Source organism: Leptodactylus fuscus, chromosome 5 (genome assembly GCF_031893055.1).
Source record: "Leptodactylus fuscus isolate aLepFus1 chromosome 5, aLepFus1.hap2, whole genome shotgun sequence".
NCBI lineage: Eukaryota > Metazoa > Chordata > Amphibia > Anura > Leptodactylidae > Leptodactylus > Leptodactylus fuscus.
Genome location: NC_134269.1, coordinates 196211361 through 196237371, shown reverse-complemented (window position 1 = coordinate 196237371; position 26011 = coordinate 196211361). Strand labels below are relative to the sequence as shown.

Below are 26011 nucleotides of genomic sequence, written 5' to 3'. Positions count from 1 at the left end.
GGCTTCTAGGCTTTATTGATTAGTCTATCCCTGTTTGCATGTATGGAGAAGCCACACAGTGGACTCGTACACCTATGTAAGTCTCCCAAGTATGTGCACATGGCACAATACAAGGGCTCGTCTGGGAAACTGCGGTAAATATTTTATCAAGAATAAGCAGGATATTGCAACATTTCAGGTCAAAGTCCAGTTCAAGGCTTTCTAATGACAATTAGAATAACAAACAGTCTGGTTATCTGATGGGACCATGAAGGGGCCAAATAACAGAAAATGCCAAAAACAAGGAAATTACCTTTGCGGGTGGACACTTTAGCAAGGAAGCTTGCCAGATCTTAAGAGCAGGACTTCTTCAGTTCTTGTATTAGCAGGATCGCCACTTATCTCTGCAAGAAGATTAGTAGTAGAATTTCTTGGCAATAGATATTTAGCTCTTGTTTACAAGGACTTGTAGTTATTAGTATTACCTTTTCAATGAATAGAGTTAAAACTGTGTGGATTTGTCCACAGAAATGTAATGCCCATAACCAGCTTTAGTCTACAGCGACATATCACGCTATGACGATAAATAAACTATTTTTATTGAATATGAATCTTTTTTTTAATTCTAGGAATCTTCGTTTGATCCGGAGGCCTTTAAATATACCATTGTATGTGAGAAGCCAAATAACAATCTGGGCAAATTCAAAGGTTACATGTGAGTATAATATGTCGGTATTACAATGTAAAGCAAATATCCGTTTCCAGGATTCTCCTTTACATCTTCTCATTAGGCCCAAAGGTTACGAGTTGAATTTTATTCAAGGAGGCAATACAGAAGAAGGGAAGGATGAATTACGGTGGTGGTAGACAACGTGTTAGATATTTAGTTAACTTATAGAGATGAGCGAACACTAAAATGTTCGAGGTTCGAAATTCGATTCGAACAGCCGCTCACTGTTCGAGTGTTCGAATGGGTTTCGAACCCCATTATAGTCTATGGGGAACATAAACTCGTTAAGGGGGAAACCCAAATTCGTGTCTGGAGGGTCACCAAGTCCACTATGACACCCCAGGAAATGATACCAACACCCTGGAATGACACTGGGACAGCAGGGGAAGCATGTCTGGGGGCATAAAAGTCACTTTATTTCATGGAAATCCCTGTCAGTTTGCGATTTTCGCAAGCTAACTTTTCCCCATAGAAATGCATTGGCCAGTGCTGATTGGCCAGAGTACGGAACTCGACCAATCAGCGCTGGCTCTGCTGGAGGAGGTGGAGTCTAAGATCGCTCCACACCAGTCTCCATTCAGGTCCGACCTTAGACTCCGCCTCCTCCGGCAGAGCCAGCGCTGATTGGCCGAAGGCTGGCCAATGCATTCCTATGCGAATGCAGAGACTTAGCAGTGCTGAGTCAGTTTTGCTCAACTACACATCTGATGCACACTCGGCACTGCTACATCAGATGTAGCAATCTGATGTAGCAGAGCCGAGGGTGCACTAGAACCCCTGTGCAAACTCAGTTCACGCTAATAGAATGCATTGGCCAGCGCTGATTGGCCAATGCATTCTATTAGCCCGATGAAGTAGAGCTGAATGTGTGTGTTAAGCACACACATTCAGCACTGCTTCATCACGCCAATACAATGCATTAGCCAGTGCTGATTGGCCAGAGTACGGAATTCGGCCAATCAGCGCTGGCTCTGCTGGAGGAGGCGGAGTCTAAGGTCGGACCTGAATGGAGACTGGTGTGGAGCGATCTTAGACTCCGCCTCCTCCAGCAGAGCCAGCGCTGATTGGCCGAATTCCGTACTCTGGCCAATCAGCGCTGGCCAATGCATTCTATTAGCCCGATGAAGTAGAGCTGAATGTGTGTGCTAAGCACACACATTCAGCACTGCTTCATCACGCCAATACAATGCATTAGCCAGTGCTGATTGGCCAGAGTACGGAATTCGGCCAATCAGCGCTGGCTCTGCTGGAGGAGGCGGAGTCTAAGGTCGGACCTGAATGGAGACTGGTGTGGAGCGATCTTAGACTCCGCCTCCTCCAGCAGAGCCAGCGCTGATTGGCCGAATTCCGTACTCTGGCCAATCAGCGCTGGCCAATGCATTCTATTAGCCCGATGAAGTAGAGCTGAATGTGTGTGCTTAGCACACACATTCAGCTCTACTTCATCGGGCTAATAGAATGCATTGGCCAATCAGCGCTGGCCAATGCATTCTATTAACTTGATGAAGCAGAGTGTGCACAAGGGTTCAAGCGCACCCTCGGCTCTGATGTAGCAGAGCCGAGGGTGCACAAGGGTTCAAGTGCACCCTCGGCTCTCCTACATCAGAGCCGAGGGTGCGCTTGAACCCTTGTGCAGCCTCAGCTCTGCTACATCAGAGCCGAGGGTGCGCTTGAACCCTTGTGCACACTCTGCTTCATCAAGCTAATAGAATGCATTGGCCAGCACTGATTGGCCAGAGTACGGAATTCGGCCAATCAGCGCTGGCCAATGCATCCCTATGGGAAAAAGTTTATCTCACAAAAATCACAATTACACACCCGATAGAGCCCCAAAAAGTTATTTTTAATAACATTCCCCCCTAAATAAAGGTTATCCCTAGCTATCCCTGCCTGTACAGCTATCCCTGTCTCATAGTCACAAAGTTCACATTCTCATATGACCCGGATTTGAAATCCACTATTCATCTAAAATGGAGGTCACCTGATTTCGGCAGCCAATGACTTTTTCCAATTTTTTTCAATGCCCCCAGTGTCGTAGTTCCTGTCCCACCTCCCCTGCGCTGTTATTGGTGCAAAAAAGGCGCCAGGGAAGGTGGGAGGGGAATCGAATTTTGGCGCACTTTACCACGCGGTGTTCGATTCGATTCGAACATGGCGAACACCCTGATATCCGATCGAACATGTGTTCGATAGAACACTGTTCGCTCATCTCTATTAACTTACTATCCATACCCTTAGGACTGATTCACATCTATGATCAGTATTCTAACTTGGGGACCCCCCCAAATGGAATACCTAATGCATTGACAAGCGGTGAGCACTGAAAGCACACAGACCCCATAGACTATAATGGGATCCGTGTGTTTTCCGCGCGGTCTCCACACGAGTCATGCAGAGAGGAAAGTCGATCGTACAGTACTTTTCTCTCCGCATGACTCGTGCGGAAAACACACAGATCCCATCATAGTCCATGGGGTCCGTAGGCTTTCATAAGCTCACTGCTTGTCAATGTGATCGGTATTCCATATGAGGGGTCCCCAGGTGGACTCCCTGAACAGCATACCAAACGCAGATGTGAACCAGTCCTAACAGTGCATTAAAAGCCTCTGTCCTATTAGTTACTGTTGTATAAAAATAGGGATTTCTGTTCAATGTGTTCTGCTGTACATCTAACGGAGTGTAAATGCAAAGCTCCAGCTGATTCTTCCATATCGATCTTTCATTCTCTTAGCAATATAATAGACAAATGAAGAAGCTGCAGTACAAGTCTTATTGTTCCGAGCTCTAACTTTATTTGTTTCTATGTTTGATCATTAATTTTCCTTGTGTATTGATGTCAATGTTATTTATCTGAGAAGACTTTGTACCTTCCTTATTACCTTTCAATACTATGCCAGGCACCAATTGTTGTTTTGCTCTCCTCCTAATGCCTCACACAATGAGAAAGCCATAAAACATATCAAGTATGTTAAAGGCCATGTCTATAAACAGGTCTTTATCAGTTGCTGCGTTTTAAAGCAATGCACTGGGATCCATGGCGAGAATTTATAAAGTGTTTCCCCGCAGGCAAGGATAGGGAGCAAGTTCATGTCTCCATGTGCATATAATATTTCATATATAATATAAAAAGATAGATAGATAGATAGATAGATAGATAGATAGATAGATAGATATAATATATCTGAGTCACCTTGGGGAAGTAGGTTCTTTCGACATAACCCATGACCGTCCAGGATTTAGGCTTCAGCTTAGACTACTACAATAAAATGGAAACTCATTTCGATTCAATGAAATTATTATTAGAATTTCCCACTTTAGCTATCTTTATGTTTATTTGCAGGGATCAGAACAATGGACAACGCACAGGTTTTGGTACTGAAAGTCTTCTACTACGGGGATGCACAGTGCGAAATACAGAAGAAGCCATCGGAGTTGTTGTCTATGCAGGTGATTACAAATACGGTTGTCCAAGTTGCAAACCCATTTTATATACGATATTGGGGAAGTTTGAGTTATAGTAATAGAGGAGAGTTAAGATCTTCATCTCTTGGTCAAAGGAAATGTGATCACAAGGAGTGACTATCATTCTGGAATTACTCATATTATTCATTTGTAATACTAAATCTCGCCTGCGGGGGCAGTGTAGGAAAATTGAGCACTTTGCAATGTTTCTTCACACATTAGACCTGGTTGCTGGGGGTCCTCACACTGGGACACTTGGTGATCAGCCCATTGTCCAGTTCACCAGTAAAAAAAAAAAAAATTTCAATATCATTCCTATTTGTTGGTAATATACTGTAGAAGATGATAACAAGCACATTAGCCAACATGGCAATTTTTTAAATTACTATGATGAAAAACTCCAACAAAAGAAAGTATGCACTTAATACATTTCCTGACGCTTGACGTTCCAGATACATTTATCTTCTATTGTGAAATGGGTGCAGCAAGTCACTTACTGACAATTTCAACACCCTTCCCATAGACAAATACTTCCTCATATTTCCTTCAGTGCTTTTTTTAACGTCACTGCGAACATGTTAAGAAATAGGTTATTAAGCATATTACGAACTTTCCCAAAATATACTTGTACAAAGTTCAATTACATCAACAGATTCCCATGGAGAAATTGTGTCATTTATTAGTGGGAGGCATCGAGTCAATACAATGGCCAGATAGACCTACGGGAATTGGACATGTTCTATCTATTACTGTATAAATCTGACTCTGACAGTTCGCTTTTCACAGCTGTCAAAAAAAAAACGATATGCTCTATTTTTGGCCACTTTGATAGACATAAAAATAGCCATGTGAATAGACCCGTAGACAGTCTTAGGTTTTAAAACTACCATGCTGTGGCGGTTTGAGAACTGGACTTTACACAGTGGTTATTCATTGTTGTGTGAATAAGCCCTTTCAATCGATTGACTTGCCAAATTTTCATTGAGGTAGGTGTGTGACAAGTGGCAAAGTCGTGTGAATCTTGCCTAAGGCCTCTTGTAGACAACCGTGGGCTAGTTCAAGGCCACAGCAGGCTCTACCTGCTCAGGAGGCTGAGGGCCTTCAGAGTCCAGGGGCCACTTCTTAGGGCCTTCTTCAACTCTGTGGTTGCTTCAGCCATCTTTTTCAGTGTGGCCTGCTGGAGGAGCAGTATATCAACCAGGGACAGAAATAGACTTGACAGGCTGATGAGAAGGGCCAGCTCTGTCCTGGGGAGCCCCCTGGACCCTGTACAGGTTGTGGGTGACAGAAGGATACTGTTTGTGGTGACCTCCATGCGGGAGAACAAATCCCACCCCATGTATGGGACCTTGATGGCACTTGGCAGCACTGTAAGTGGCCTTCTGCTTCACCCCAAGTGTGAGAAGGAGCGCTATCGCAGGACCTTCCTTCCAACCGCGACCAGGCTGTATAATCTACATCAGTCCAAGAGAAGATCACTCCGCACAGAGAACTAATGATTATGATCCTGAAGTCTTCCTTCTTTCTTCTTCTGTTCATTAGCTGCTATGGACTCCTAGTATATCTTCTCTTCTCAGCATATGTGTGTCTACGTCTTTAATATATTACTGTGTACTATCCTGTATCTGGATCCCCACATAGAGCTCACAATGTACATTTTTCTCTATCAGTATGTCTTTGGAATATGGGATGGAAATCCATGCAAACACGGGGAGAACATACAAACTCCTTGCAGATGGTTTTATGCCCTTGGCGGGATTTGAACACCAGGACTCCAGCGCTGCAAGGCTGCAGTGCTAACCACTGAGCCACCGTGTGGCCCCTTGTATCTGTATTATTATGCTGCTGTAACATACTGAAATTTCCCCACTGTGGGACTATTAAAGGATTATCTTATCTTATATCCGGGTTTTTCCCAAATACTATACTGACCCATTCATTTCTGACGGCCCACGCACACGACCATGTATTACATGGTTCCATGTGCGGGCCAACATTTCGAGCCACAAAACTCAGGACAGGTCGTATTCCTGTCCGGATTTGTGGTTGTGCTTCCACGATTGGATGAATGGGGCCGCGGAAGCATGGCTAGTACAATAAAGGCCAGCGGCCTGCCTATGGTCATGTCAAATAGCCTAACTGTTGGATGGTCCCTTTAGTGGATAGCACCACATGTTCCTGTGACGCACTATACATAAATTCCTATCTGCGTTCCTGATTATAGGGTTAATAGTCGGCCCTGTCACTGACTTTATTGTAGCATTTTATGTTGGGAATTGTGCCATATGACCCATCTCTGAACCTTGGAATGGCACTCAGGAACTTGAACCAAAGGGGAATTGCAGCAAACTTTCCCGCACCATCCTGAACTCTTCTGGCCACAGCTCAGTCAGTATCTTACTTTATCTCCTGTCCCTATTTTTTTTAGATTTCCAGTTAAGGAGGGAAATCTGATATTTAGTAATACAGACACTCAAGCTGTAGTCTCCAGTGTCCCAATTACTTTTTGGCGGTGACATTTAGCACTTATACGTGACATAACCAGATAAGTGCAGTGAACAGTCTCCTCCATAGACGCCACGCTCCCTATCTGAACACGTGTAATGTATACGTTCATTTCCTAATCGTTGTTTTATTTTTATAACTGTGGCTTATCTCGCTCTCCTATATTCAGGCCTGCTCGGTGGCTGATATCATTATTTCATGATAGTTCCTATCGGCGTCCATAGTATTTATTCCTGCTGTAGGGAAGCAGCTAAATGTATTTCTAGTGCCAAGTGAAAATGGTTCATGACTGAAATTAGAGGTAGATAAATGACGCTGCTATACCTTGCTGAGATCAAGCAGAGGGCATCGCATAGGCAGTAATGATCACATTTAGTCCACTTGATGAAGCGCTGCAGCAATGTCCAGCTGCCGCCACCCACACCGAAGACTCTCGAGGTCACGTCTTTTTCTAGCTTACTTACCAATGACCTATTAATGCGTGAACCAATTATAAAAAAGAGAAAATGTTAGCTTTAAAAATTCCATTTTTACGGAATTAAAAAAAAAAAAAAAAACATTTATTTAATTTCACTTTATTAATAAATACACTAGTGAAAGTTATACCAGCAGCTTTCTTTAAGGAGCGCTGCCACTCATGTTGGAAAAGCACTATGGTGAGTTACTATAGGCAGTGAAGACTGCAAGAAACAGCGTGTTTGTCCCTCAGGCCTCTTCTTTACTCCAGAGTTAAATTTTTCAAAAAAAAAAAACAGGGTAAATGCACAGTACAGAATACAGGCAATGGTGCGAACAAGAGGGTGCTAGTGGACATGCAAGTCCAAAAACAGGCAAGGAAGGAGAAGAACAGGGGTAAGAGAAAGAGGGAGAGGGGAGACAAAAAGACATCGGGAGGCACACAGACATCGAGGGAGGAAACGAGAAGAAAGGGCAGCGGTTGCCAGGGCAGAGGGGAGGGGGGACCAAAGAGAATCATGAGAATAGATTAGAGAACTTGGATGACACCGAAACACTACCCATGGCCGCCACAGGGTCCCAAACTGACCTGCTCATATTAGATACTAGTCTATAACTACTCATTCTAGTCACATTCCTCAAAAGCCAAGCAGGGACCCTAAAATAGTTTTTTAGAATTTATAAGAATTTACCCAATAGTAGGGTAAAAAAGACCCATATTCCCCTCTTCTTTCTTTTCTCATTTTGGTGGTCTCTGCTGGTCGTTGCTTAAGTGCAATATATTATTCATGTGACCCCTATGGTCAGCCACCGGTCACTTGCCAAACATGGAGTCATTACAGGTCTCCCAGGTGAACCCTTTTGAATTGCTAGGGGCACACACAGAAAGGTAGCACATATATGACAATTAGGGCTGAGCCGATCTTGAGATTTCAGGATCGATTTTAAAATCCGATTTCCAATCATTTTCCAGCCGATCCCGATCTTGAAATTTGCTCGATCGGATCCCGATCGCTCAACCCTATTTATGGTATATACATGATTATGGTTGAGCCGATCTTGAGATAACCTCTGACCTCAATTCCGCCGGAGAAGATCGGGATTGGAATTCCGATCGCGATCGTGAAATTTACTCGATCGGTGATCGGAATTCAATCTTTTCCGATCCCAATCGCTCAACCCTAATGACAATAGGCTCCTACTTGCCACTTTGTAAGTGCAATACTCTATATAGCGGGATTAAGAACCATTCTAGTGACAGGTTCCCCTTGGATTCTATGAGACAGACTAATCATATAGCATTGGTGAGCTAATGATGACTAACTTAGGGCAAGTTAATATTTACAATGGTATGCTATGAGTAATGTATAGCCCTGTAGCCTGAGTTATACATGTGCGAAGATTTCATCATACAGGTAAACCAGACTAATGAATGTTTGTCAAAAACATGTACAAAATACACAAACAATGGAGATCAGGTCATCACTCCCTGGCGGTGCAAACGCAGAGTAACATCAGAAGCATGGCATCCAAGAACTGGGTCACTCTCCAGGCATCATGAATGCACAGTAAAAAGTTGCTCCAGTTTCTCAATCTAGTGAAAACATAGGGGCCAATTCTCAAAGCCACTCTGTTTTTTTTCCCATTTCCAAAAAGGAAGCGTAGTGCTGAATCAGCAAAAATTATGTCTGAAAAGATGGACAGCATAGCCCTGCATAATGGGTAGAAATGGTTCCAATTTCAACAAGCCCGATCTTCTTTCTCTGAGGTGTCTGGCCACGTCTTGTCCTTACCCTTGTCCATTGAGGACATATAGACAGCGTGCATGGTGGGATGGTGGAAGGAACACAGTGGCTGTGGGTTGAATATTTACTAAACACCTAGTTTTTCCTACAATAATTTAGGTAAATTAGGCAAAATCAGAAGTTTCTTTTTAGAGTTTCTTTTTTGTAGCCCATTCTTATATAGCATATTATTGTAAAATCTGGGTTGAATGTGTAATGAATTCTAACATAATTTTCATTAGTCTTAAATCCACAATAGTTATGTTATAATTAGACAAGTAATCTAGATCTGAAGAAGAAAAAGTCTTAAAAAAGGCGACATGCAAATCTTGCCATAAAAAGTTGCTTTATTGGGTCAAAATGGTTAATTAAAACACTTGATTGTTCTTGATTGCTAAGAATCAGCAGGCGGCTCCATGCTGAGCCCGCTATGTAAAATGCATCCATATAGAAAGATAGTTATTAAAATCCTGCTATTTGTATCTTTTCTTCCCAAGGGCATGAGACCAAGGCGATGCTGAACAACAGCGGTCCACGTTACAAGCGTAGCAAACTGGAAAGACGGATGAACATCAATGTATTCTTCTGTGTCGCCATCCTCATCATCATGTGCCTCATTGGAGCGATAGGTTAATATTTTACAACTTTTTTTTTACATTTAGCCTGTTTTCTGTTTAGTCATACAGCTTTTTAATTATTCTATATTCTAATTAGGGCTGAGCGATCGGGATCTTTTCCGGTGGGATCGAGGTCAGAGGTTATATCAAGATCGGCTCAACCGTATTCATGTATATATCATTGATAGGGTTGAGCGATCAGGATCGGAAAAGATCGGATTCCGATCGTCGATCAAGCGACTTTCACGATCGGGATCGGCTGGAAAATGATCGGAAATTGGATTTTAAAATCGATCCTGAAATCTCAAGATTGGCTCAACCCTAATTCTGATATAAATACATTTCTGGACAGATTATGGCAGAAGCATCTCGTGTTCCTAGCAAAGACGGACTATGAAGCAATATCCGCTTTGTGAAAACGCAGCTTTTTTTGTTGCAGATTTTGTTGCAATTTTTCAAACCAAAGTCAGGAGTGGATTGAGCAGAAGGAAGAAGTATAATTTCCTATATATTACCCATTCCTTTTGTAGACATACTTGGTTTTGGCTACAAAGAACGCAACAAAATCTGCAACAAAAAGAAAAAAGCTGGGTTTTCGCAACGTGGGGTCTCAGCCTTAAAGCCGGTTCTGGCTTTGGCTCAAAAAACTGCACCAAAAATTTAATATGTGATTTTAGCCTTACAAGTCATGCAAAAATATTTATCCTGTATCCATCGTATAGAGAATAAATAGCTGATCAATGGGGGTCTGACCACTGAGAACGGGTGTTTTTTGCCCCCCGTTGTAAATGCAAAAATGTAAAATTTACTAAAATTGTATTTGTTTTTCAGGTCATGGCCTTTGGTATCGTAAGTTTGTAATACATCCTTTATTTGATGTTCCAAATCCTGATGGAAGTTATACTGCTCCGGCTCTTGCTGCTTTTTACATGTTCCTTACTATGATTATCCTGCTGCAGGTAAGTCGAGTTTATTCAATTGTAAACCACCTTCAACAGTATAATCCCCATTATGGCTCATTCCTCAAAATTCTCACATACAATGATACATTGCATTTTAATGAGATAAAGCCATGTTTTCTTACAGATCTTGATTCCAATTTCTCTATATGTATCGATTGAACTGGTGAAACTTGGCCAGATCTTCTTTATACATAATGACCTTGATTTATATGATGAAGAAATTGACTTATCCGTGCAGTGTCGGGCATTAAACATCACAGAGGATCTTGGACAAATCCAGTACATCTTCTCAGACAAAACTGGTACTTTGACGGAAAATAAAATGGTGTTCCGCAGATGCACAATTGTAGGAAATGAGTTTTCACATCAGGAAAACGGTGAGTTATTGCTGTCATTGCAAGGGATAAACAACCTAACCCGGCCTTAAGAAATTTATGGAGAATCTGCATTGCTTTACTTGGGGTTCGAGAGAGGAATAGTATAGAAAATTATTGGTGCATGTGGTTTGGGATAGACCCCTTATCTGCTTTTCCTTTTACTCTACACCATTTCCTATCCATTACTATGTTGTCTTTTACTGGGAATTGTCTTACCCTTAGTTCACATCTGAGTTCGGTATTCCGTTCGGGGAGTCCGAATGGGGACCCCTCCCTGAAGGGAATACCAAACGCAACTGCAAGCGGGGTCCGTGTGCTTGCTGCGCACTGCCCGCATGAATCATGTGGGCAGGAAAGTAGGTTGTGAACTATTTTCCTGTCCGCATGATCCCTGTGGAGATCTGGTGGTAAGCACACAGACCTCATTATAGTCTGTGGGGTCTGTGTGCTTTTACTGGCACACCACTTGCACTTGCGATAGGTATTCCGGTAGTCCTCATTCGGACTCCCCCGGACAGAGGCCTTAGTTTTCTTAAGGAGGATCATGTCATCCCTCCAGGTTGTCTTAGTTCATACTTGTAGTTCCAATAAAATTATTTTTGAGTATCTTTTATTAGAACTCTAGAGTTTTGCCATTCCTTTACTATTTCTTCTGAAAATCTATGAAAAACATACTGGGTGTTACAATTCCATTTGTCAAGGGGGTGTGTCCAGCATCGGCAGCACTGATTGGACAGTGTCAGCGTGTAGGAACACAACCGGATCTGGTAGCATGCACTTGGCAATTTTTCCTATAAATTTCTAGAAGGAATAGCACAATGCACGGTTCAAAGAAAAGATTCTTCAGAATTGTTACATTATAGCGAACAAGTACTTATTATATATTCGGAGAGATGACAGATTCTCTTGAATGTAATCTTTTTCTGCTTCATTAATTTCTTGTAATACTTTACTTTTATACCATATCCTTAACAACTGCGGCCATCAGCTTTTCCATTCTTTAGTTTGCTGGAGGATCTAGCATAAAAGACACATCGTCTGCGTTCTCGATATCGGGTGGTAGATAAATATACCAAATCCAAATAGACAAAAGTATAACAGATGTTTTAAGTGTTTGCAATAGCTCTGCCACCCTTACTGTGAGACACAGTCGAGCAGAAGTTTTCTACGATCACAATGTGTCTCTTGTCATAAAACAAACTCAAGAGATTATCAAGAAATTCTGTTTTGCTTGTTTTTTTCTTAACAAGTCAGCCATACAGAGAGGACAAGTCCACATTTCCAGCCATGATTTTAATTAGCAAATGAATATTCCGTTCATTTCTTATTCACAGCAAAACGTCTGGAAACTTACACAGAAGAAGAATTTGAAGATGAAGATCTGACCCGATTCAGAAACTTTCCAATAGACACCAGAGCTGAAGATAACCAGTCCACCGTGAGGCATAAAGGCACCAGAGCTCTGAGACGGTGCCAGAGCGCAAGACCAAATATCCAAGGACACTTCAGGAAAAAATCAGAAGGACGTTTTGACATTTCCCAAGTGGCTTTTAGCAGTCCCATTGTAAGTTTTTTGTTTTTTCTTAAACATATCATGCATTTTTCGAAAGCTGGTAACATGTTTGGGTCACAGATATTCCTCCTAACTTCCCCTATACACGTGCACACTTAGATTAACTTAGCTTGCACATGATTTTCAACGGGCAAGAAAAATGAATCCTTGTTTCATCCTAAAAGAGCAAGGCTTAGTACTAGTTACCCCTAAGTTTATATTGTAACCTATTTGTGTAAGAGGCGAACATAGGCAGCATGGTAGATAACCAATTGTGTAAGGGGCAGACATAGGCAGCATGGTAGATAACCAATTGTGTAAGGATCAAACACAGGGACATGGTATCTAACCAATTGTGTAAGATGCAAACATAGACAGCATGGTAGCTAACCAATTGTGTAAGGGGCAGACATAGGCAGCATGGAAGCTAACCAACTGTATTAGGGTTAGTTCACATCTATGTTTGGTAATCTGTTCGGAGAGTCCGCGTGGGGACCCCCGAATGGAATACCAAGCGCTCTGGCAACCGTTGTGCAGTGAAAGCACATGAACTCCATAGACTATGATAGGGTCCGTGTGCTCTCTGCGCGGTGTCCGCATGGAGCACGCGGACAGAAAAGTAGATCATGATCTACTTTCCTGTCCACATGTTTCGTGCGGAGACCGTGTGGAAAGCACACGGACCCCATTATAGTCTATGGACTCCGTGTGCTTTCACTGCACACCACTTGCAAATGCATTTGGTAGTCCATTCGGGGGGTCCCCATGTGGACTCCCCCAAATGGATTACCGACAAAGATTTGGCATAAGGGGAAAATGTAGACAGAATGGTGGCTAACCAATTGTGTAAGGGGTAAACATTGACAGCATGGTAGCTAACCAATTGTGTGAGGAGTAAACATACAGTAGGCAGCATGGCGGCTAACTGGTTAGCACTATGTTCTTGCAGGGCTGGAGTCCTGGGTCTTTCCTCTATCCATTAGTATCAGCAGTAGTCAGAAGCTTCACTGTGACACTATGAATGGCATCATCTCCACCACGCTAACTAAGCTGGCATGCATAGGATTCTGTGTATGTAGATTGGGTTAGCCAGTAGGGTAGTCATGTAATATGTGACTTTACAGCTAAAGTTTTTTGTTTTTTGAAAATAGAATATAAATAGCAGTGAAGACAACCAGAGCTTTCTTGATGCAACATTTAACAGCATAGCCGATATCTATTGAATATATAATGCAGCTTCTCTCAAAACTTGTCGTCTTTACGAGTTTCTTGAGCACTATCAAGGAAGCGTAAATATTCTTATAATGCATTATGGAAGTCAAAGGTAAAAGTAACACAAAAAAGTAAAATCTACAGCTAGACTAGACCCATAGCACTTGTAAATGTAGTTTGTACATAAAAGCGTCACAACTTCTTCTTTCATTAATATTGTATAACTGGGGTGTATGCCAAAAACAGCAGCAGCCAAACCACAATGCAAGTAACCTGCCTTTAAAGCGTAACTAAACTTTCGAACAACTTTTGATTTTCTGCCAGCATTTGTGTAATTAATACATTTTGTAATATTTTGGCTCCTTTCCATGAAGTTCTGGGCTGAAATCCACTTTCTGTCCCCTCTGTATTCTTTCTGCTGTTACTGGCAGTAGAAATCCTTACTTCTTCTGACTGTAAGTATGGTGGGTACAGGTATAATACATAGAAGGTGCGGCTGGAGGGAGATGACTTCGGACATATATCTCGAGCATGATATGACATGGAACTGTGGTTCTGGTGTCATATGAAAGATGAGATTCTCACCAAGATATACCAAGGACAGGTGAGACTGAGATATTTATATGCAGCTACTTCCAATCCTAAGGGAACCTTCACTCAGAGTTAAGCTCCGTTCATTCTGAACGTAAAACGCGTTCAGAATGAGCGCGTAAAAAACAGATCCCATTGATTTCTATGGGTGCGGCATACGCACGCTCACCATTGAAATCAATGGGAGGCTTTTTTACCTATTGCTTTCAATGTGATATGTGCGTATGCCGGCACCCATAGAAATCAATGGATTCTGGTTTTTACGCGTTCATTCTGAACGAGTTTTATGTTCAGAATGAGCGGAGCGTAACTCTGTGTGAAGGTTCCCTGTGGGCGGGATCACATCTGTGCCCCGGCCTCCGCTTTCAGGTTCCCGTTTCTGACGACAAAAGATGGAAACTTGGCAGACAGTGTATGGCAGTGAGTGCCGGTGAGCGTTTTGTGGTCTCCACAGCGAAACCGTTTTTTTTTGTAACCGGACAAAAAGCTCTGCATGTCCGACTTTGTGTCTGGTTTAAAAAAAACGGTTTCACCATGGAGACCACAAAACACTCACCGGCGCTCACGGCCGGACACTTTCCAAACCCATTCAAAATGGGTTTGAAAACTGACTGCCGGTTTCTGTCTCCTGTCCAGTTTCTTGGGCAGGAAATGGAAACCTGCAAAACGGAGATCGGGCACTGGTGTGAACCTGCCCTTACTGTGTTTTTAACTGGGAAATAATAAAAATAGAAGTGCAAGAATGTCATCTTTCATATCTCCATTTCATAATGGCTGAGATATAAGTGTTTGTCCCATCCTTTACCAGCCTCAGCTTCTCTATATTACACCCATTCTCCCCTTTACTCGCAGGGGGGAAAGGAGCCAAAATCCATTAATAATGAATATTACAAAATGTACTAATGACACAAATGCTGTCAGAAAATTAAAGTTTAGGTCCACTTTAAATGGCCTTTAAGGGCTAGTTCACATGGGGCTAGTGACTGCGTATGTTGGTCCTGATTTTGACACAGGAAGCACATCAGAATCAGAATGTCGCAGCTTCCGACAGTCGCGGCTTGCTGCTCCAGAGTTGGCCCAAATGAATGGACCTAGTGCGGAGGGATTGTCTTGATGCAGACGCATCGCGGCAGTTTCCGCCGTGGCATTTGCCTCAAGAAAGGGCAGCTCGCTTCTTTTTTCCGTGAGCGGGAACAAACTGCTAGTGGAAAAAGATCGCTCAAGGTCTGCATAGACCTCTATTGTGATGGGGCGGAATTTGACGTGGATTCTGCACCAAAATCTGCCCTATCTTGCCCCATGTGAACTAGCCCTTAGATAGCCTTCGCCTCTCCTAATCCCCCCCATGCAGGCTTGAATAATCCCAAGATTATCTGTTTATGGGGCCTGGTTCACATCTGCATTCGGTATTCCAAGCAGCACTTTCCACATGATTTGTGCAGACACTGCGCAGAAAACACTCAGACCCCATTATAGTTTAGGGGTCCATGTGGTTTATTTGCTAACCTCTTTTTAATGCGTTTGGTATTCGTCCAGGGGGTGCCCAAGTGGACTCCCTGAACGGAATACCAAATGGAGATGTGAACCAGGCCTAACCCTTCTGAAAAATTCACCAGAAATCATAATAAATGAATCAATATTTTTATTTAGTATTCATTGTATAGTTCACAATTTTCTGCTTGGCTCCTCTCCCGTGTATGAATCCAGCTGTAGACTGGGTTCACCCAATGTGGTGGCAAACATGCAAGTACTTTACTGTGACTTACCAAAGTTTTGTGATGCATTTATTGGCCCTCGGCCAAAAACCGCATTACAAGACCGCAGTAATTGCCTGTGTGACGCACAACGTGTAAACTCAGCCAAAAGCAGAAAAGTTTCTAGGAGTCAGATCTTAGCAATTTGCAAGAAACACCTGGTATCGGAGACAATGCCGTTCTTCTTAAGCAATCGCCTGTTTAGTCCTCATTACTTTTGTAATTAACAACAAAGGACTTCTGTCAAGACTTTCTAAAATGCGAAGCCGGCTGCAGTAATGACACATTTTAATTAAAACAAACTTCGTCTTCTCGGGCACAGTCTGTAAGTGTATAGTCTGTACGCACACGACTGCCTTCACAAGATCACTTCTATCTCCATTATGTAATTAAAAGGCATTCTATGAATGAACCGCGCATTGCTAAATGAAGTGTTTCCAAGTCAACAAGCCAAAGCCTAACACTTTACTAGTCAGTCTGTCTAAGTGCTATATGATGGACTGCAGCATCTTAGCGTGATGAATCGCATGAGCCCTCGGTACGGTTTGACCCTATTTACAAATTGCTTTGATCCAATGCTCGGTAATTTCTTTAATTATGTTATGGATCTCTGCTGGGTTTTGGAAGAGATCCATAGATTATCTAATGGAAGCATTAGGACAATCCTCATTTTCTATTATTACTATAAAATCTTGCTTGAAACTCCAATACTAGTGTTATCTTATCTTAAGAAATATTGTAGAGTCTCTGGAGACTTCGTTCCATGATCACGTTACTATATGTTCCAGGTATCAGAACTTTAATGATCATGACACTACTACTGTGTCCTATAGAGATTATCCCTAGACCTATGGGTAGCAAATGTACCCCTTTATATAGTTAAGAGTGGGCGAAACTATAGTCATAGCATGTGCCATGGGGCTCAATGGCTATACATGGTTATAGTTGCAATATGGTGGCCTATTGTATTAAATGGGCTCAACTGTGTGCAGAATAACATCTGATAGAAGATGCTACCATCTATCCTATGGTTGTTGCTCAAGGAAAATCATTTATTCTCCTATATAGTAATACAGTTCAGATTACCGTCATCAAGGTGAGGGGCCATTTGTATGGCCCCATGAATCAATGTCCAGCTGCTATATCTCTACATTACTATTGCTTAGCCATGCTAGTTACATAGTAGATGAGCTTGGATGAAGACACAATCCATCAAGTCAACCTATAACCCTACAGTGTTGGTCCAGAGGAAGGCAAAAATACCCATGAGGGTTTTGCCAATTGTCTCATTTCAGGGGAAAAAATCCTTCACAGGCTCCTTAAAAACAGATGAATAAGAACTAGGGAGGAGCCGATCTTGAGATTTCAGGATCAATTTTAAAATCCGATTCCCGATCATTTTCCAGCCGATCCTGATCGTGCAATTTGCTCAATCACTGATTGGAATCCGATCTTTTGCGATCCCGATCGCTCAACCCTATTAATGATATATACATGAATGGGGTTGAGCCGATCTTGAGATAACCGCTCACCTCGATCCCGTCGGAAAAGAACGGGATCGTGATTCCGATCGCGATCGTGAAATTTAGTCGATCAACTATCAGAATCCGACTTTTTCCGATCCCGATCACTGAACCCTAATAAGAACAAAATTAATTTGTTTGACTGACGAGGATAATAGTGCTATTGCTTGTGTATAGAGTTGGTCATGAGCATTAGATAGCTACTAAAGCTTGTTTGGCAGACAGCTAGCCCCTCCCCCTCAATCTTTCCCATCCACAAATATTGTAAATTCAGGGAGGGGACAAAACCACTACCAGACACCTCTGGGGGCAGCTTATCTTCTGATTAAAAAATGATTGAAGGGCTACAGCCTCTTTATAGTTTACTTGTTGGAGGCATTTTTACTTGACACCCCATATTCTTTATTATAGCTCTTTTGAGTATTACAGTGTGGTGCCATTTAAGTCATGGGGAAAGCGCCAACATACATACAACAATATGGCGGCCTTGTAAGCAAAGCAGCTCACAGCTTGTAAACCATGAAGAGGCTGCAAAAACTGGTCAAAAATTGATGGATTATTTTAAGGTCAGGCCATCAAATTTAAGAATCCGGAACAATCCCTTAAACATAACCACAGCTATCCATGTATGTATGAACAATCATACCTGCCCATCATCCTCTACCTATGTATAACATCTTAAAGTTAGTTTGGGAACTTTATTGCCTCTATTATGTAGTATTCTACTTATTTTTCTATTCAAAGTAAAATATAAATTTGAGCAATGAAGGAGCGGGTGAAATGTTTTTTTACATTATGATTAGTTCTGAGTAACTGCATTTCCCATCTGCTGAATGCAAATCGCTATAATACAGCTGAGAGATTATTCTTGAGGCTTCATTGCTTTGCAATGTTTAGTTTTTCTTTTTACTAACAACATTTATATCTCCGGTGCCATTAAATGTTTAATTTTGGGGCCTTTGAGAAACTTCATCCTTCACCAAACTTCAGACTTCACTTGTAAAGAAATAAAACCACCTTAAGATAAAATGTATAAAAAAAAGTTAAAGCATATCGATGCTGAAATATTAAAATGTTTGCTATGCTTCAGTCTCGATGGTATTTCACTTAGAGTATTGTGAGAGCTGTAAATGGTAACCATGGTTAGCCATCTTGAAGCCCTTGGGCCTTTGTTTTTTGTTCACCAAGCACCAACCTATCTATATATGATTGAAGTCCAAGAAGTGTTCCTTAGAAATAATCTAAGTAGAGTACCCTACTGAGCGGGCATTCACACTTGTGCTTGCTGTCCGCCCTGTGGGGGCATTCACACTTGTGTCCGGTGTCTGCCCTGTGGCACTCCACCTGATTTCCATCCTGAGCCCCGAGAAATTGGACTGGGGGATGGTGTTAAATGGTTCCGCGGGGGAACCATTTTTTTTGGCCGGACACAAAGTCTTGCATGTCCGACTTTGTGTCTGGCTGAAAAAAACGGTTTCCCCACTGGCGGACACCGGCAGTCACCTTTAAAAACCCATTCAAAGCCATCCCTGGTCCAGTTTCTCGGGGCTGAGGATGGAAACCCAGCAGAGTGGCACATTGCGGACACTGGGCCAAAGTGTGAACGCCCCCTAAGTGGGATAAGTTAATACCATTGTACACCTATAACCTCATTAAGTAACTAGCCCCGTTCATTTGGAGGAGACAATAGCAATGTGACCCATTTTTGTTGGGTAGTCGTAGACAGTCTGTCCATTGATAGTAGAAGTAGGATAATATGGGCTCGTTCCCTTCCTCCTAAACCACCTATACACCTTTAATGGTTATATGTGTACTTGGCCAATAACTATTCCTCATACATAGACCAATGGTGTATGTTCTATGGGGATATGGGAATAAATTACTGATCAACATCTAAGGAGTCATCTTATCTCCTGGAGAACTAAGGATCGGACATGATGAAGTTCTACATGCCCAGTTCTTCTTTTTTTGTTGGAGGAGAGATAGGAGGCTATATACCATAAGTTAGTCAACTAGTCCCACAGAAATATATACTCGAGTATAAGCCGAATTTTTAACCATTAGGTCTCCCTGTGTCTGAAAGTGCCGGTCTACTGAATATAGAGTATCTGCAGTGCTCCTATTCCGTCGGGAAGGGGTTAATAGGAGCACTGCAGATCCCCTATATTCAGCCAGGCTGAATTCCAAGTGGGAGAAAAAAAAAAAACAGTCCTCAAGCTCAGGGAAGGGGCAGACAGACAACCAAAACACCCCCTCCCCTTTCCTAGCACTCAGCAACTACTGTACCCAAAAAACATTTACATTTTTGAAGTTTTCCAATAGCTGCTACATTTCCCCCCCTAGGCTTATACTCGAGTCAATAAGTTTTCCCAGTTTTTTGTGGTAAAATTAGGGGGGTCGGCTTATACTCGAATCCTTTGCTGTTATGTGTATGGGGGGTCTTTACAGTAGCTTCTAGTAGGATGTAGACCTATAAAGTCCTTTCATTCTTCAATAGAAGGTGCAGTCTAAAAAAAAATGTGACAAAAAATTTGCAAAAAGGGTATTTAACAGTGTATCCGGAGATCCATCTCTAGGAAATTTTACTGAAAACATTCATTTGACTTGATTTTTTCATTAAAATTTCTCTCTTTCATGAGATGGAGTGGGCTCTTCAAAAATAATATATACATTATAATATTGTATATAGATGCACATATGTAAAAAAAAAAAAAAAAAAAAAGCACAATAACATCGGAACAAAAAAAAAAAACATCCTATTCCGGAAATTTCTTTTCTTTGGTCCAACATGCCCGATTTTGCTATAGCCAAAGTAGATGAGACCATGTCATTCCGTTAATTATCGACTATATAAAAATAACATCTGTTCTAAAAACAAACTGTGAATGCTGGACAAGTTCCAGAGAACAAGTAATGAAATCTACTCTATCCAGATGCCAGCGACAAGACAAATGCTGCTAATTGGGATAGAGTCAAGCAGAGAAAAATGGAGAAAATAAAGGGAAGCTGCACACTATTACAATCCTAAGGCCTAAAAATACCCATTCTCCCCCTACCATGTTTATGTTTCGGCCTAGCACTTCATCGTAACACTAACTTTTGAGCAGTCAAATTGTCGTCACGTTGAGACATCTTGTCGGCACCGTTGGGGAATAAGAGGTCTCTGATTATGTGTGCTTGAGTCTATGAATGCCTAAGTCTGTTTGTGAAGGATGTAAAAAAAAAAACAACAATAATAATTGGAGTTTTCGATTCCGTTTTCAGGAAAAAGACGTAACCCCTGATCAGATGCTGTTAAAGAAGGTCAGAGAAGCGTCATGCCACATTGAAATGCTGTCTCCATTTAAAGCACAAAGCAGCGCCAGACCTTCAAGTTCTCCATATATTGATTTCTTCCTGGCTTTGGCCATCTGCAATACAGTCGTGGTCTCCACAGCAACTGAGCCAAGGCAAAGGGTAGGCCCGATGGACATTTAGAGGATTGCACTTTATCCTCTATTCATAATCAGCACAAGACTGACGTTGAACTGCATTGTTCTGTACATCTATATCCTCTTATCCCAGAATTGTAATAGTTAGACTTTATTACGTTAAAGAAAAATGTGATAAGCACACCTCAAATACACACAATACAATACACACTATACAATACACACAATACAATACAATACACACAATACAATACAATACACACAATACAATACATACAATCAGGGGTGAACCTGCCTGTTTCGTCGTCCGAGGCGGACGACACAGGCGGAGGGGGCGGAGCGGAGGGGGCGGGGCAGAGCAGAGGGGCGGGGCAGAGCGAAGAGGGCATGGCGGAGCGGCGTTAGCAGGCAGAGAGCATGCACGGAGAGGACCTGCTCTCTGCCTGAGTGTGAGGGGAGGCTGCTGGAGCAGCACTGCTCCAGCGGCCTCCCCAATCCACCGCTTGGTGACGCTAAGTCAGTCCAGGACAGCTTGTCCTGGACTGGCTTAGGAGGAAAAATGCCGCCCTCCCCGGGGCTCTGGCATAGCTCCGCCTGAAGCGGTCGCTTCAGGTCGCCTCATGAGAGGTGCGGCGCTGCATACAATACAATACACACAATACAATACATACAATACAATACACACAATACAATACAATACACACAATACAATACAATGCACACAATACACTACATACAATACAATACACACAATACAATACAATACAATACACACAATACAATACTTTACATTACCATACATAGTAATACACAATCGAAAGCTAGTCTGAAATGTGTATATGTGTATATTTCTGTTTTTTTTTATATAGAAATGTAGCAGAGTTAACGCAGACTTCTGCAGATGGTTAAACTGCGGCAACATTATATCACAGAAGACAAAAAAAAAAAAAAGTCATTGAAAATGTTTTTGTCTTCTGTGATGAGAGATGAAGCAGCAGCAGTAGTTTAACCAATTGCAGAATTTCAGGTTAAGGGTGAATTCACACTGAGTAAACGCTAGCTTATTCTGAACGTAAAACACGTTCAGAATAAGCGGCATCTAAAGCAGCTCCATTCATTTCTATGGGAGCGGGGATACGAGCGCTCCCCATAGAAATGAATGGGCTGCTTCTTTCACTCCGTGCAGTCCCATTGAAGTGAATGGGGAGTGCCGGCGTGTACGCTCTGGCATGAGCAGAGCTTGCCGTATACGCCGGCACTCCCCATTCACTTCAATGGGACTGCACGGAGTGAAAGAAGCAGCCCATTCATTTCTATGGGGAGCGCTCGTTTCCCCGCTCCCATAGAAATGAATGGAGCTGCTTTAGACGCCGCTTATTCTGAACGTGTTTTACGTTCAGAATAAGCTAGCGTTTACTCAGTGTGAATGCACCCTAACTCTGCTACATGTATATACATATATTGTATGTATGTATATTTACAATCTCTGTTATATGCAGTGCTTAATTTGTGAAAAATTTTTAGGGGGATTCTGAAAAAATTAACCCCCCCTTCTTTCCAACCGGCTTCCTCTAAATACCCTGACCGATTGACTAACCCCCCTTCCCCCTGCACACAGTATTATGCCCCATAGTGGCTCCTGCTCACACTATTATGCCCCATAGTGGCTCCTGCTCACACTATTATGCCCCATAGTGGTCCCTGCACACAGTATTATGCCCCATAGTGGCCCCTGTACACAATATTATGCCCCATAGTGGCCTGCACAAAGTATTATGCCCCATAGTGGCCCCTGCACACAGTATTATGCCCCATAGTGGCCCCTGCACACAGTATTATGTCCAATAGTGGCCCCTGCACACAGTATTATGTCCAATAGTGGCCCCTGCACACAGTATTATGCCCCATAGTGGCCCCTGCACACAGTATTATGCCCCATAGTGGCCCCTGCACACAGTATTATGCCCCATAGTGGCCCCTGCATACAGTATTATCCCCCATAGTGGCCCCTGCACACAGTATTATCCCCCATACTGGCCCCTGCACACAGTATTATGTCTCCATAGTGGCCCCTGCACACAGTATTATGCCCCATAGTGGCCTGCACAAAGTATTATGCCCCATAGTGGCCCCTGCACACAGTATTATGCCCCATAGTGGCCCCTGCATACAGTATTATCCCCCATAGTGGCCCCTGCACACAGTATTATCCCCCATACTGGCCCCTGCACACAGTATTATGTCTCCATAGTGGCCCCTGCACACAGTATTATGCCCCATAGTGGCCTGCACAAAGTATTATGCCCCATAGTGGCCCCTGCACACAGTATTATGCCCCATAGTGGCCCCTGCACACAGTATTATGTCCAATAGTGGCCCCTGCACACAGTATTATGTCCAATAGTGGCCCCTGCACACAGTATTATGCCCCATAGTGGCCCCTACACACAGTATTATGCCCCATAGTGGCCCCTGCACACAGTATTATGCCCCATAGTGGCCCCTGCACACAGTATTATGCCCAATAGTGGCCCATACACACAGTATTTTTCCCCATTGTGGACCACCTGTGTACAATTATTATACTTCGGAGTCTTTACAGACCCAAAAGTATAATAATCGGAGACCCAGGGGAGGATACAAACATAAAAAAAACCCTGTTGCTTACCTCTCCTGGCCTCCAGCGCACTTCTCATTTTTTTGGCCATCTTCAATGATGGAAGAAACGCCACTTGAGCCGGGCTTACGTCGCAACACATAAGGACGCAAGCCCTGTTCACGTGAAGTTTGTGATGTCACCAGGTAGGTCTGAAGCCTTCTGGAGCCAGGAGAGGTAAGTAACTGTGTTTTTTTTTTATGTTCCGCTTCAGACATAGTTTTACTGGAACACTGAAAGACAGTTTGCAATTATGCCAGGAACTGAGTTCCGGCACGTTCGGGATCAATGTAACCACTGGTAACTAGTATGCTTGCTGGCTGTCTCCATACAGCAACAGGGGCCTGTCTGAAAAGTCCTCAGAATATGATGATAGCGGTGTTTGTGGGGTTTGAGGGCCTTCGGCCTTACATACCAATCCTGGCTTTATACCGGAGTGCTGAAAGACAGTTTGTAATTTTGCTGGAACTGAGTCCCGGCATGTTACGGCCCAATTTAAGCACTGGCTGTATCTCTGTATATTTATGTATATAAAAAATGCGCTATATCTGTGTCTTGCACTTGGCCTTTCTCTAGTTTCTTGTTTCATATTTCTGTTTTTAGCTATTAACAGTACTTCTATGTGTTGCATTTTAAGGTTACCTTGCCTCCATTGCTTAAGCCATCAGCATCATCTTTGGAGAAGTTTCAGCATTTGTTCCAAAGGCTAAAGATGTTGCGGGTCAGCCAGTCGCCATCTTCTACTCCCCCTAGCTCTGACCCTGCAACTCCATGCAGTACAAAGAAAAACAAAGTCAGTCCAGATGGCACCTCTCGGTCTAGTTCAGGTGAAGCCGAAAATCAAAGCAACGGGAGAGAAGATTCTTCAGGAAGCGGGAACAGCAATGACAACTGTATTGATGAAATGATTCCCACTGTTGGTACATTCCATATAGAAGATGAGTTCCTCTATGAGGCAGAGAGTCCTGATGAAGCTGCATTGGTCCATGCTGCAAGAGCATATAGCTTCACCCTTATGTCGCGTACCCCAGAACAGGTAACCATACGACTACCGCAAGGCACCCTTCTCACCTTTGAACTTCTCTACACCTTGGGATTTGACTCTGTGAGGAAAAGAATGTCCGTGGTTGTCCGTCACCCAATAACAAGAGAGATCATTGTATACACGAAAGGAGCTGACTCTGTGATCATGGATTTATTAGATGACCCAGCCAAAGGTAAATACCACGAAAATATTGTCTTACACTACTGTACTTATACCTCTGAGGGGGCTTCACACATGCGCCCAGTGTCCACCCTGTGCCATTCTACCGGGTTTCTGTCCTCAGCTCCGAGAAACTGGACCGGGGACAGAAACCTGGTGGTCAGCTTTAAAATCCATTCTTTTGAATGGGTTTTTAAAGGTGACCACCAGTGTCTGCCTGTGGCCTCTCTTCAGGAAAAAATGGTTTCCCGGCAGAGAGACTGCAGGCAGACACTGGTGGTCACCTTTAAAAACCCATTCGAATGAATGGGTTTTACAGATGACCGGCGGGTCCGTCCCCTATGCAGTTTCTCGGGGCTGAGGACAGAAACCCGGTGGAGTGACAAAACTGGGCAGACACCGGTCACAAGTGTGAACGCCCCCTAATATGGCTGAAGTGGTTTTGTTAGTTTTTTGTTAGTCCTATCCTAGATTTCTGAAAGGTTGGTCATCTTAGTCATGCAGCCGTCACAGAGATGGGGCTGCACAGTATAACATTGGAAATATCCAATATCCAGTATGTCTCATTCCAAATAATCAACTGTATTAAAGAAGTTTTCCCATGGAGACAACCCATATCCAAATGGTATGTGACCTACTATGGCATTTTGACATTACAGATACGATCACCAGCTCAGGAACCCCATCCATACAAATGGCTCCTCTTTTGGTAGACTTAAATGGTACTTGTATTATAAGTACAGTTGATTGATGTGCTTCTCCGTAGGATCAGTTTATAGATGACTCTTCTAGTCCATAGCAGACTAAACCCTAAATAAGCATAAATAGAAGTAAAATGTATTTGTGTTCTCTTTCAGCTAATATAAGCGAGGGGAAAAATTTACGCAGAATCCAGTCAAGAACTCAGAGGCATCTCGATTGGTATGCCAGAGATGGTCTAAGAACGCTGTGCATAGCAAAAAAGGTAAGGCTGCTACCTAGCCTTGATTCATGTTACGTACTGTGTTTCTAATGTCTGATCACATGAATAAAATATAGGAAATAGGTAATAATCTTTGAGTCAAGGCAAAACCAACCTGATTGTTCTGAGTTATAGCTGCATGTTGGGCGTATAAATCAGCAATAAATTCCTCAATGCTGTTAAGTGGAGAATCAAAGATTTCCATGGCTTTAGTTCAAGGACGCATGACGTTAAAGACACATAGGGTGCTCCATG

General features: G+C 42.7%; 1 protein-coding gene across 1 annotated transcript in view; it reads left to right on the top strand.

Moving 5' to 3' along the window:
* The window catches only part of ATP10B (ATPase phospholipid transporting 10B (putative)), a 78171-nt gene that overhangs the window by 34797 nt on the left and 17363 nt on the right, over positions 1-26011 (top strand). Inside the window, exons 3-11 of the mRNA XM_075275004.1 lie at positions 609-694; positions 4050-4156; positions 9414-9545; positions 10365-10492; positions 10620-10872; positions 12207-12436; positions 20769-20960; positions 24229-24808; positions 25653-25759. Of these exons, the coding sequence (XP_075131105.1) occupies positions 609-694; positions 4050-4156; positions 9414-9545; positions 10365-10492; positions 10620-10872; positions 12207-12436; positions 20769-20960; positions 24229-24808; positions 25653-25759 (1815 nt within the window). The remainder of the gene's footprint in view (positions 1-608; positions 695-4049; positions 4157-9413; positions 9546-10364; positions 10493-10619; positions 10873-12206; positions 12437-20768; positions 20961-24228; positions 24809-25652; positions 25760-26011) is intronic.